The sequence below is a fragment of the Manacus candei genome, unplaced genomic scaffold (genome assembly GCF_025592945.1).
Source record: "Manacus candei isolate 608988 ecotype Guabito, Panama unplaced genomic scaffold, ASM2559294v1 h1tg000010l, whole genome shotgun sequence".
NCBI lineage: Eukaryota > Metazoa > Chordata > Aves > Passeriformes > Pipridae > Manacus > Manacus candei.
In genome coordinates this window covers 8,495,672-8,507,983 of record NW_026138058.1, presented here as the reverse complement: position 1 = coordinate 8,507,983, position 12,312 = coordinate 8,495,672, and the positions used below count along the sequence as shown (strand labels likewise).

The window sequence follows — 12,312 nt, the reverse complement described above, 5'->3', positions numbered from 1 at the left end:
CTGGGGAAAGAGGGCTTTCACTCCCCCACTTTTTTTCCCGTATTGCATATAAGGTCTGGTTTGCCCTCACTGGAGCTCATGATCTTCATGATATGGGCTGCTCTAAGGGAGCTGCTCTAGGGCCAGCATCAGGTAAGCACAGTACTGCAGATGTTCTGTGAACATCTGATGTTTGCTCCCTCTGGGATTGGATACAGCTGGGAGGTAGTGTCCATGAAAACTCTGGACCACATTAAAGTACCTGAAGAGCAAGGAAGGCTTCTGAACAGGGAAGGAAGGAGAAACAAAATCACTATTATGCTATTAAATATGATTTTTTATTCTTTCTGATTTTATAAACACACAAACTGCTTAGGGAGAAACTGCAAGGACTTCTGCACCGCGTGTACATATGCAGCAGATTCTCAGCCAGTTGACAGAAAAAACATTTTCAAAAGCATTTTAAGAACTGTTTTTTTAACAGGAATAGATGTTAAAGGTGTTTAGAGTAAAACTTTTCCAATGAGTTTTATTCTCTTGTGTTTTTTCTGTGCCTGCACCCTCCCTTCAGCTGCTAGGGAAAAACATCTGGAGTTTGAGATATCAAAAATACAGAGCTTCAGAGGGTCTGGAAAGCAAAAGCCTGGTCCCACTTGTAGCAAGGCATTCCACCCAGGTATCCCTTGTGATGCTTGAGGATGGAAAGATCAAATGACAGGCCTCCTCACTGTCAGAACCTCAGTGCTGTTACTCCTGATCTGAGCTACTCTCACTGTAGAGAAATGCTGACAGACAATGGTATTGAAGTTAGTGAGAATCACTAAGTAAACCAAGACATGCAGGAAAAGGAACTAAAAATCCCTGGTGACATAAAGCCTACTAAAACGTTGAAAATAGTTAAGAACCAATATTTGCTGATTTGGAGAAAAACTATGGTATAGAGGCTGCACAATTGTTCCTAGACATCAGGAAGGTGGTGGTGGTTCTGCAATCTGCTCTGAAGATGCGAGTTCTCAGTAAGCATTCCTTGTGGAAGAGAGGATGAAGTGAAGACAATCCGTACAGGTAACATTCCAGAATTAACCAGTATACTAAGAGCTATTCAGTCCAAGATAATTGTACAGCAGCGGGTAATGGTTGCAGAAGGTTGTTTCATTTTGGTTGGAGAAGAAGTTCAAGTGTGGAAATAGCCCCTTTTATTCCCATGTCATCATCACGGCCGGGCTTCGCGAATGAAGATTTGGGAAGGGCTCTACCCACGTTTGTTGCAACTGTGTTGGTGGCTAAAAAGGCCAATACAAGATAGGCATGTCCAGTTGCAATAGGCATGACTGGTTGCATATTCCCATGTACTAACACATTATTGGACTTCTGAGAATATCAGTGGTTGAGTTAGGTGTCAAAACAGGCCATTAAATGCAGGACAGAGGGCAGTCTTATGACTGTTCCTCCACAGCTATCTTTCTGAGAGACGGGTTGGTTTTTCAGTTTCTCCAGTATTTTGAAAGTGTGCTAAAAAACTAGCTGGATCTATATATCACAAAGGACTAGTTAAAGAAATATATAACACAGTTTACTTAGGCAAGTCTTCATTGGTATTTGACATACTTTCTTCCCAGGCCTGAGGGTGAGGATGAGGGTCAGATTTGACTTTTCATCCTAAAAGCTGATGGTGAGTGCAGGACAAGAACAGTGTACCTGCAGCCACCAGAAAAGGTGAAGGGATACACCCTGTCACTCTGCAGTGGAAGAGTTTTCCTGAAAGGTAGTCTTTATCTTCAGATGTACCATGTGGCTGAATTTCAGCTAACTTGCTACCAAAGAATAAGCAGTCCCCCCTATGTGCTAATTTGGCAGACAAAGTAGTAGATTAAGTCCCTTGAGAAATCCCCAAAGAATAAAATTCAAACAATTAACTGTTGGCCATAGCCAGAAGACAAAGATGCTAACTTATGAGTTTGTTTGCACTGCTCTGCAGGCTGTATGCTAACTAGACTGTTGTCTTTTTCTTTCATATGCAAAGCTTCTAAAATGGGACTCTGCCCTTTAGAGATGACGTAAAAAAAACTTGGTTGCCTCTACCAAGTCCGTCATGAACCATAATTTCGAGGTGTAGCCTTTTTTTATTGTATAGGCTGCTTCCCTCGTTTCCACCCACTGAAATTACTACCTGCTATTGGTGATTACATCACATTCACTTTGTGGGTGGAAGCCTGAAAAGCTGGTAAACGTCTCATTTCACATAGGTGGGAAATGAGATATGGATCCCCAAGTGTTACCTATAATTTTACACACCATACACGTAATCCCCACCATACATCAAGAGATGCTTACAAATAATTCAGCTACACTCAAAAGTAACGTATAGGCTTATCAACAGAAGTGCTTAAAAAAAAACCAGAATTGCACATCACTTCCTATGAAGTCAGATGAAGTTCAGGAAAAATACAAAAAGATAATACTTCTATTAGGAAATGCTGAAGTGGTCACTAACTACTCAGAACACTACTCTGATTCATTAGCTGCTCTCATCAAAGAAAAATTTAGGGCAAAGTATTCCCTCCACCCATTAGGAATCTGAACAGTCCATTTCTATGATTATTCCAGGTACCTAGTATATTCTACGTGTAGTATAATCCAGTACCAGGCTAGCAGCTCCAAGAAGAGCAGGATCTGCTAGATTTGAGACCACCACATCTACAGTTTTAACAGAGGACAAAGCCTGTCGATTTATCACGTCTTTGACAGCATTAACATAGTGGTTAGCTAGAACTCCAGAAAGGATCACAAGAGAGGGGTTCACGGTGTGTAGAACGTTCACAACTCCAAGGCCTAATGCAGTCCCAGCTGAAAAGATAAAGTAAAAAGAAATTAATACTCAAAGCAGTTCTGGCATCTGTAGTTGAAATAGGTCTGTAAGCAGGAAATAACACTTGTCAGGAAAGTGTTCTGTTCCACAGGGCAGGGCTTTGGGTTTATATTATCAGACAATATCAGTTTGCCATTAATTAAGTAAAAGGACAAAAAAAAAGGCCTTTTTTTTTTGCACAATAATGCATTAATCAATTATATGGACGTGAAATACAAAATGATACATTAATCATGCTTGTAAGCAAAGCAAAAACAGGAAAGCATTACTCTCTACCATCTTAAGTGTTATCACTACATATGAGGCACAGGAGTCTGTTTAAAGCTAGTAAAACAGTAAAATATCTTGTGTAAAGTAATACATAAACTGTCTCTGCTAGCTCAGACTAGCCATTCACTTTCCTACAGTGAAGCGTCCCCAAATTTTCCAATATGAGAATGTTGACGCTTTCCTTTTTTTTTAAACTGATCTTTGCAGAAGCTTTTAATCTTGTTTATTGGAGCAGATACCATGAATATACACTTCTGCTGACATTTCCTACAACATTTATACTTGAAGTTTCATTACTGTTAGTAATTTTAATATAGGGTGTTCCTCAATGTGTAGAATGTGTTTGTAGTGTTGCAGTGCACTACTGTTTCTGTATCCCCAAAAATATAATCATGGGACTGTTCCACCCTTTAGGCTACGTTCTTACCTGTTCTGAGAATGCTCTCTGCTTTTGTATTCCCAAGCTTAGCTGCCTGAATAAGATGTGCAGCACTAACAATCTCCTCCTTCTTCATTGACATTCCTTCTACTAAAAGCAGATCATCTGAAAAGGAGGAGAGAAAGCCGAGAGCAAAACATGGTGATGTGGCAAGTCAAGAAAGAGACGGTGAAAAACCAGGCAATTAAAATCTTTATAGCTCTTTTACTTGCATAATGAATCCTGAACAATCTGCGTAACCCTGAGTTTAGCCAAAGTAATCATACCCATATTATTCAGGAAACTACTTGCAGAAGCAGGGAATCAAACTCAGTTATAGTGTGGTAATTCACTAGTCTTGTCAGGCCCAAAAGTTAATAAAATATAAATGTTCTCAAACTTATTTAAGACTGAGAAGCTATTTCTGAAAGACAATCACTGTGAAACCAAACATCCACAGAATGTCTGTCAGATTACCTTACAGCATGGTTAAAAAGGAGAGTCTAAACTCTACTGTGTGCTTCTGGTAATTCTGACACCAGTGATTCCAAATGTTCTTTGCCATTGAAAAATATTTGTACTATAACAGGTTACCAGCTCTTGTTTCCTCGTAGAAAAAGAAGGCAGGTCTACCTTTAAAAATTTCTTCCTATACTGCATTTCAGTAATTGTGTTTTCAAAAATAAACTAAACAGATACCATCATGGAGTTTCTTGGCTTCTCTCTGTAATGCTATTCCTGAGGCATATGCTTCTATACATCCTTGGCTACCACACAGGCACTCTGGTCCATCTAAAGATACGACAATATGCCCAAGCTCAGCAGCACAGAAAGAACTGCCATGGATCAGTTCATGCTGATGAATGATTCCACCTCCGATTCCTGCAAAGGTATGAAAACTTCTGTGGTTAGAAAAAAGACAAACAACCACCCCACCCCACAACAGTTTTTAAATGCCCCAGTTCTGCAGGACTGGTATTTCCTTGTTCTAATACAGACAAGATAAAATAATTTGCATCAGTGATGATCTACACTGGAAATCAAAAATTACTGGTTACTAAAAGAACTCTTCTCCACTTGACACACCTAATAAGCAAGCTCACAGCTCCCTCCTATTCATATATGTATCAAAATTATATATAATGCTTATCTTTTCTTAAAAAGCCTATGGATGGTACTGAACTATGCCAGATCTTTTAAGCTTGTGAGTCATGCTCTTTATGCAGAAAACTGTCCTTCCAGGTGGCCTTAAAATTTTGCACTTCAGAGAAGTTTTAATGCTGTATTGAGACAGTTAAACCTGTGTGCTAAAGAGCCAGGACACTAAAACCTGCAGGTCTCTGCTGCCCCTTTCTCAAACTCTGGGTGTGGATTGATCAGCTAGTTATTACTGCCACCATCTAAAGGACTATATACTTAACAAATGAGAAAAGTTACCCCACATTTGCATTTGAGATATACTAAGCATCATCTCTCATATTTAGTTGCTTATATTCTAGATACATTTCTGATCTGACTTGTATTTCTGAAAGAGAATTAAGCCATAAAGCTGAAAAAATGCAAAATTATTCCAGCTAAAGTTGCCTAGATTTTTCTTACTTGCCTGCATAGCTGTATCAGGCAGAATTTCTTTTATCAAGAAGCTTAAACTATGGAAGAGGTTTCATTTGCCTGAATAAATTAAAAAGTACCCTAAAAAACACAAATAAGAATAGCAAAAGGATTTTTGGTTTAAGAACCTAAAATATTAGGGTTTTCTAGGCATAGTGGTAGTGTTTATACTTTTAAGATCAGCTGAGCCTCTAAGTGATGCTACTGGACTTTGGGTTTCATTGAACTGTAACACACCCACCTGTACCAGTAATGAGTGTTACAAAATTTTCTACTCCTTTTCCATGACCAAATTTCCTCTCTGCTAGAGCAGCACAGTTTCCATCATTGTCCACCCAGACTGGCAGGTGAAGAGCATCAGATATTGGAGTTCTGAGATCCACAGAGCTCCACTCCTGAATGAGTTTTGTAGAGTGAAGCACAATTCCTTCTCGGGGGTTTACGCGTCCACCTGTGGAAATACCTAAGTCCCAGAAACACAGGAGAGAAAAATCAAAACAAAGTCTCTGTGATACTTGAGTAAAAGACCTGTTTTTCTTTTCGTAATGACAAGAATTTTCATTTCTAATACTAGGCTTTGAAGCAGAGCATGGAGTAAAAATTTCCTAAGTATTACTGGCAGTGCAACTTCTGACATGTAAAGGTACAGAATCATGGAAAGGGGGGGGTTGGAAGGGACCTCGAGATCATCTACTCCAACCCCTCTGCAAAAGCAGGTTCACCTAAAGCAGGTTGCATAGGATTGTGTCTGGGTGGGTTTTGAGTATCTCCAGAGAAGGAGACTCCACAACCTCTCCACACAGTGTGTTTCAGTGCTCAGTTACCCTTAAAGCAAAGGAGGTAATTCGTAGAATGCCACTGCTCTAATCACAGTGCACCAAGTGTCCTTAAGACAGACTAGATAGGTATTGGTTAATGTTAAGTCAAAGAATTAATGTTTCTACTTCAGGCAAGATTGTGCAGCAAATCACTTAATAGTTGTGTTTCTTGTTAATCGTGTACAAAACACATATTAGCAAACTGTACAAAATAAATTATTCAAATCCTGAAAAATTACTAATGTCCTGAAGTCTGCTGTAACTCTCAAGGCTTAGGATGACCAGGATTTAGTCATCCTAGGATGACTAAAGATTTAGGAAAAGAATCACTGGACCAGTGATTTCTACTTAAAAATACACTGTTTTTGTGAAAAATCGAATCTGTTCAGAGATTTGTCTACTGAACAGAATAATAACCAGTAACAGGCACTATTAGCCAAGCCAGTTTTCCCTAGCTAGAGAGGCTTCCAAAGTTGAAAGACTCTCTTGGGACCTTTGAAAAGCAGGGCATTATTATGGAGGTATTTAGCTCTAGAAATGAAGTTTGAACATTTTATTGTAGTGCTATTTCTCTACAGATGGTGCCAGGGTTAACATTATAATGGAAAGCAGCCACAAAACTTCTAAGACAAGCAGCTGAACCGAACATTAAAGCTGTAAGAGAGATCTAATTTGAAGGTCTAACATTTCTTCTTATGGCTTTGTGTTCTTAACATTGTTTTTAAAGAATACAACATCTTCAAATTAACTTTTCTTGTGTGATTCAAATAAGTTTTGGTCTGGAACAAACTACTTTTCCTACAGAGTATTTCTCAGCTAAAATGAAGATTCTATGTCCTCCTTAAAAATTCAGGACACATTAATCAACACCCTCATAAATAACTGTAACATGTAAGGCCAAACGTCCCAGTCACCATTAAACTGAAGAAGTCCTGTCTGGTATAAACAGCTTAATGTGGAACTCTACTGCAGGTGCAAGTAAACTGGAAGTCAGCAAAAAGGCTGCTTTTGTCTCTGTCAGCTGCAAATTTATTCCTTAACATTCTAGCCATTTTAGTCTGCCCTAGCATAACTGAGGACTCTGCTGCACAGCTGATCCTAGCCCTAAAGAAAGGCTTACAGATGGTAGAAGAAACTTGACTCAGCTGCAGTTGTTTCAAGAGCTGTTTTGATATAAATCTGATTCACAACTCCAAGGCAGCAGGGAGCTTAAAAATCCATAAAAGCTATGTACCACACATTTTACATATAGTTTACTTAGCTGATTCTTTTCATGGCTGTTACAAACTGGAGAAACCTCAGTCTTTATAGTCAGCTTCTCTTTTTCACAGTCGTTTTAAAAAGCTTGTTTAATATAATTTATGATTTAAGAGCTTAAAATACAAGAGATCATTTTAGAAAGATGTTTTAAATTAATGAGTAGTGATTTAATTCTTAGATGAAAAGACAAAGTTAGTATTTGTTAACTTACCTACTCCCAAAATCCTGCAGTTTACATTTACTGCCTCTGATGCAGCCTCTACACACATCTTTAGAATTAATTCCAGTCTGTCTTCATAGGTTTTAGGGTTCAGCTGGGTATACTTCTTAACTATTTCACCCTAGAAATTAAAAACAACAAAAGAAATGTTGTTTTTAGAGAAATGTACTTAATGATGAAATGTCTCCTTAATTTAAATTACAGGTCAATTTGAAGATAGAGAGCTATTACTTATCTCTTTAAAAAAAACCCAACAGATGCTATGCTTTAGATCTCGGGACTACAGGCAAGATTCCTGACAACTCTGGGGGACAAGTTTACAGGATTAGGCATTACGTTCCACTCCTGTAATCAGCCTCCCCTGTCTGAAACTAAATACACATTTTAAGGAACACATGGCTTGTGTAAGGAAATATCACCAGAGCTACTGGAAGTGTTGTTGGGCATAAACCGTGATATAGCAACACACTTAAGCTCAACACTGAAGTGTTAAAGAAAAAAAAAAGAGCAGCAATTGCTATAAAGAAGAGAAAAAACGCAGTGCTTTAAGAATAAAATATTTCCAGTTTGACTACATAAAAGGTTTGTGTGGTGTCACAGACACCGCTGTGGAGAGTCAGACAAAGAGAAACGCTAAAAATTTGAAGGCAAAATTTACTATCCTTTCAGAAATACCTTTTCTTCTAAGCAATTATACTTCTGAGTCACTTGTAATATTTCTGGAGTACCGTCTACTGTGATATATCATAGAATCACAGAACGGTTTTGGGTTGGAAGAGACCTCAAAGTTCACCTAGCTCCAAGCTCCATGCTGTGGGCAGGGACACCTTCCACTAGGGCAGGCTGCTCAAAGCCCCATCCATCCTGGCCTTGAACACTCCCAGGGATGGGGCAGCCACAGCTTCTCTGGGCAACCTGTTCCAGTGCCTCACCACTCTCACAGTAAAGAATTTTTTCCTAATATCTAATCTAACCCCACTCTCTTTCAGTCTGAAGCCATTACCCTTTGTCCTGTCACTACATGCCCTTGTAAATATTTTGGACAGGGTGGGGAGGATCCAGGAGGAAAGGGTTATTTTTAACCCTAGGAGTCATGCAGTGGTAATAGAAGTATTCATTATGCATGCCTATAAGAAACTAATCTTAAAGAAATGTTCATCTTGCAGGACTAAGCCAGGGATCTGCAGAAGGTACACAGCTTAATAATGTTATTCTCCCTGTTATATCCCATGTACAATGTGTCTGAGTGAATTGCACTAAATTAATGCAACTAAGCAAAGAGGAGTAACAAACATGGCTGAGTCACTGTTGCCAAAAGAACTGTCAATGGTTTTGAGTATTAGATCCCACCATCTCAGCATCACATGAGCAAGAGATTTTGTGGATTTTCTATGTTTAGTTTCCTCTTCACTTTTAGTTTGGAAGGGGAGGGAAATCAGAGGAAGTTGTTTTGGAAGACAAGGCTGCAGCAGACATTATGAGAAGACAAAACAGCTTTTAAAAGTAATTTTTGAAAACTCAGTTATTTGTGAGAATTACATCTCAGATTCTGCCATTTGCTGTTGAATGTCTACATCTGGTAAGTAAATTTTATTATGAAAGTCTGATCCTGTTCACTCTGATTTGCTAGCATTTCAGCTATCATAAATGCCAGCTCAAACTACACCCTGCAAAGTGGACAGAATTTTTTTAAAATTCATTTTCTTCCAGGCTGTGTTGACACAAAAATGTGTCAATTTTACTTCTAAAAGAATTACACTTTTATAAGTTGTCTTTAAGACTTCGAAGATCTGTCAGACATCTTTTAAAAATTCTGGACTGTATCAGCTCACTTAACATAGCCCTTCATCTTTCTGCAGGCATCTTACTTCGCTCTCTGGGTAACTATATCTAACTGATGTAGTCAGCAGCTATGACCTCACACCAGCAAACAGGCTTTGCTAGGTTCAGTCTTAGAAGAGCAAACGAGCAGGCAAATTGCATTAAGACTTTAGGAGAGGTGCAACAAATGAGGGGAAAAAAAAAATCTTCTTTATCCCTCAACAACAAAAGTCAGTAGGACTACTTTGTTTTGGAGCTCTTTTGCATCATAAGCCCATATCCTCGCTGCAGGAACTGAACAACAAAGGCCAATGGAGTTTGCAGAATATCCAGAAATACAACTGAATATTTACCTTCATACTGACAATGGCTACTCGTAGGTTTGTTCCACCTAGATCCACAGCCAGAGCACTCTGTGTCTCTAGGATATGGTCAATATCCTGAGAGATATTATCTTTGACAGGAGGAAAACAGAACTTCTTTTGCAACGGTTCTTTGAGGTCAATAGATTTAAGGAACTTCAAGATCCTTGGAACAGCATTACCGTCTCCATATATTTTTGAACTGTAAATACATATAAAAAAAAATCCATGTAATTGGAAGTAACGTTGCAATCTGTAAAATTCTTCATATGACAGAAGACTGTAACACTGTGTCATTACGAAATTGTGCCCTGGCTACTAAGACAGTACTGCAGCTCACACTAAACAAGGCTGTCACAAGATATGGCAGAATGTGATACTGAAGATCACACAATAGACTGTGCAAGTGTGGCACTAGCTCCATTTTGGAATACAAAACTGGAATGTAGAAAACTGGAAGTTAATTGTGCCAAAAACCCCTGTAAAATTAAGAGTTTGATGAAGGAACCCACATCATAAAGCAAAATAACAACATAGAAATTATGGACAGTTTATGTATGTGCTACAGGCCCAAACCAAGATGTACTTATCACACAGATGACAACTACATAATAATAAACTGTACATTCATGTCAGCTTTCAACATGTACATCCATTTCTAAAATATCATCATACATGGTGTCAGACACATGGTATTACAGAATTAAGTTTTGTTGCTCTATTTAGGTTCTTAAGAAATATACTTTTGATTCTTGTCCTTACTTGGACAAATATACTCTCCTGAAGTTTACAAGAACTTATACATTAAAGAAATGAGGGTCAGTATTGCAGGGCTGAAGGATAATGAAAAGCATACTGCTATAATTCTGCAGCTTCCCTGGAAGCTTGCAGTCAGGATTCTCTACATACCATGCCTGAAGTCAATTCAGCTATGAAGCACTGTGTCACAGAATCAAAGAACAGTTAGGGCTGGAAGGGATCTCTGGAGATCATCTAGGCCAATCCCCATGCCAAGGCAGGGTGACCTAGAGCAGGTAACACATCTAGGTGGGATTTTAATGTCTCCAGAGAGGAAGACTCCATGACCTACCTGGGCAGCCTGTTCCAGTGCTCTGCCACCCTCAATATAAAGAAGTTCTTCCTCACTTTGAGGTGACACCTGTATTTTGGTTTATGGCTTTTGCACCTCATCCTGTTGCTGGGCACCACTGAAAAGAGTCTGGCACCATCCTCTTGACACCTCCTTTGAGATATCTGTATGTATTGATGAGATCCCTTCTCAGGCTTCTGTTCTTCAGACAGGCCCAGCTTCCACAGTCTCTCCTCATAAGAGAGATTCTCCAGTCCCCTAATCATCTTTGTGGCCCTCTGCTGGAACCTCCCCAGTAACTCCTTGTTTTTCTTGAACCAAGGAGCCCAGCACTGGAGACAGCACTCCAGATGTGGCCTTACTAGGGCTGAATAGAGAGGGAGCATCACTTTCCTTGACCTGCTGACCACACTTTCCAGTGCACCCCAGGATCCCACTGGCCCTCTTGGCTGCAGGGACATGCTGCCAGCTCATGGTCACCTTGACATCCACCAGGACTCCCAGATGCTTCTCTGCAGAGCTGCTCTCTAGTAGGTTCTTACAGTCCTTCCACGTGGCCTGTCCCTTTTTCCACCATTCCATAATTTTTTTTTTTGTTTGGAGATTTACTAGAAGCCTCCTGTTCATCCACACATGTCTCCTGCCCCATTTGTCTGATTTCTTGCTCATGGGGACACACTTTTCTTGAGTTCGGCAGTAGTGGTGCTTAAACAATGACCAGCTCTCTGGGAATCCTTTCTCTTCTAGAGCCCTAATCCATGGGATTCCTCCAACCAGGTCTTTGAAGAGGCCAAAGTTAGCTCTCTGGAAGTTTAAGGCTCTGGTCCTGCTTACTGTTTTGCTTCCCCCATGCAAGATGCTGAGTTCCACCATCTCATGCTCACTGCACCCAAGGCTGCCTCCAACCTCCACATCTTCAACCAGTCCTTCCTGGCTGGCTAGTACAAGGTCTAGCCTTTTGTCATTGGCTCCTCCACCACTTGCATTAAAAAGTTATCTTCAGTGATCTGCAGGAACTTCGTGGACTGTGTGTGCCAAACTGCGTCATCCCTCCAACAAACACCAGGCTGGTCAAAGTCCCCCTGGGAGAACCAGGGCCTGTGACTGCAAGGCTATTTCCAGCTGCCCAGAGAAAGCCTCATCAACTTCCTCCTCCTGATCAGGTGGCCTGTAGTAAACACTCACAACAGTGTCACCCTTATTAGCTTGTCCCTTAATTCTTACCCATAAACTCTCAACTTGTTCACCTGCCCCTGGGTAGAGCTCGATACATTCCAGTTGCTCTCTCACATAAAGAGCAACTTTGCTGACCTGTTCTTTCTAAAAAGTACATACCCATCCATGACAACATTCCAGTTGTGAGCTATCCCACCATGTCTCAGTAATTGCAATGAGATCATGGCCTATGACTGTTCTTGTTTATTGTCCATGCTGCACACATTTGCATACAGGCACTTCAGAGAGGATCAGGCAATGGGGTTGCTGGAAGAGGTATAAGAGGATTCACCACTGCCATAAACACCCTTGATGTGTTTAGCCCTATGATTCTTATCTTATTCTATGCACTGGTTGGTATGACCTACTCCCCAGCAGG

At 40.0% G+C, this 12,312-nt stretch overlaps 1 protein-coding gene across 6 annotated transcripts in view; it reads right to left on the bottom strand.

The window, feature by feature from the left end:
• Window positions 1–295: 295 nt before the first annotated feature.
• GNE (glucosamine (UDP-N-acetyl)-2-epimerase/N-acetylmannosamine kinase) overlaps window positions 296–12,312 on the bottom strand; it is a 32,935-nt gene continuing 20,918 nt past the window's right edge. For all 6 annotated transcript variants that reach the window (XM_051777480.1, XM_051777483.1, XM_051777479.1 and 3 more), the window contains 6 exons: window positions 9,620–9,830; window positions 7,437–7,566; window positions 5,389–5,610; window positions 4,236–4,418; window positions 3,546–3,662; window positions 296–2,826 (listed from right to left, as the gene is read on the bottom strand). In XM_051777480.1, coding sequence (XP_051633440.1) covers window positions 2,591–2,826; window positions 3,546–3,662; window positions 4,236–4,418; window positions 5,389–5,610; window positions 7,437–7,566; window positions 9,620–9,830 — 1,099 coding nt within the window. In that variant the 3' untranslated portion in view covers window positions 296–2,590. The remainder of the gene's footprint in view (window positions 2,827–3,545; window positions 3,663–4,235; window positions 4,419–5,388; window positions 5,611–7,436; window positions 7,567–9,619; window positions 9,831–12,312) is intronic.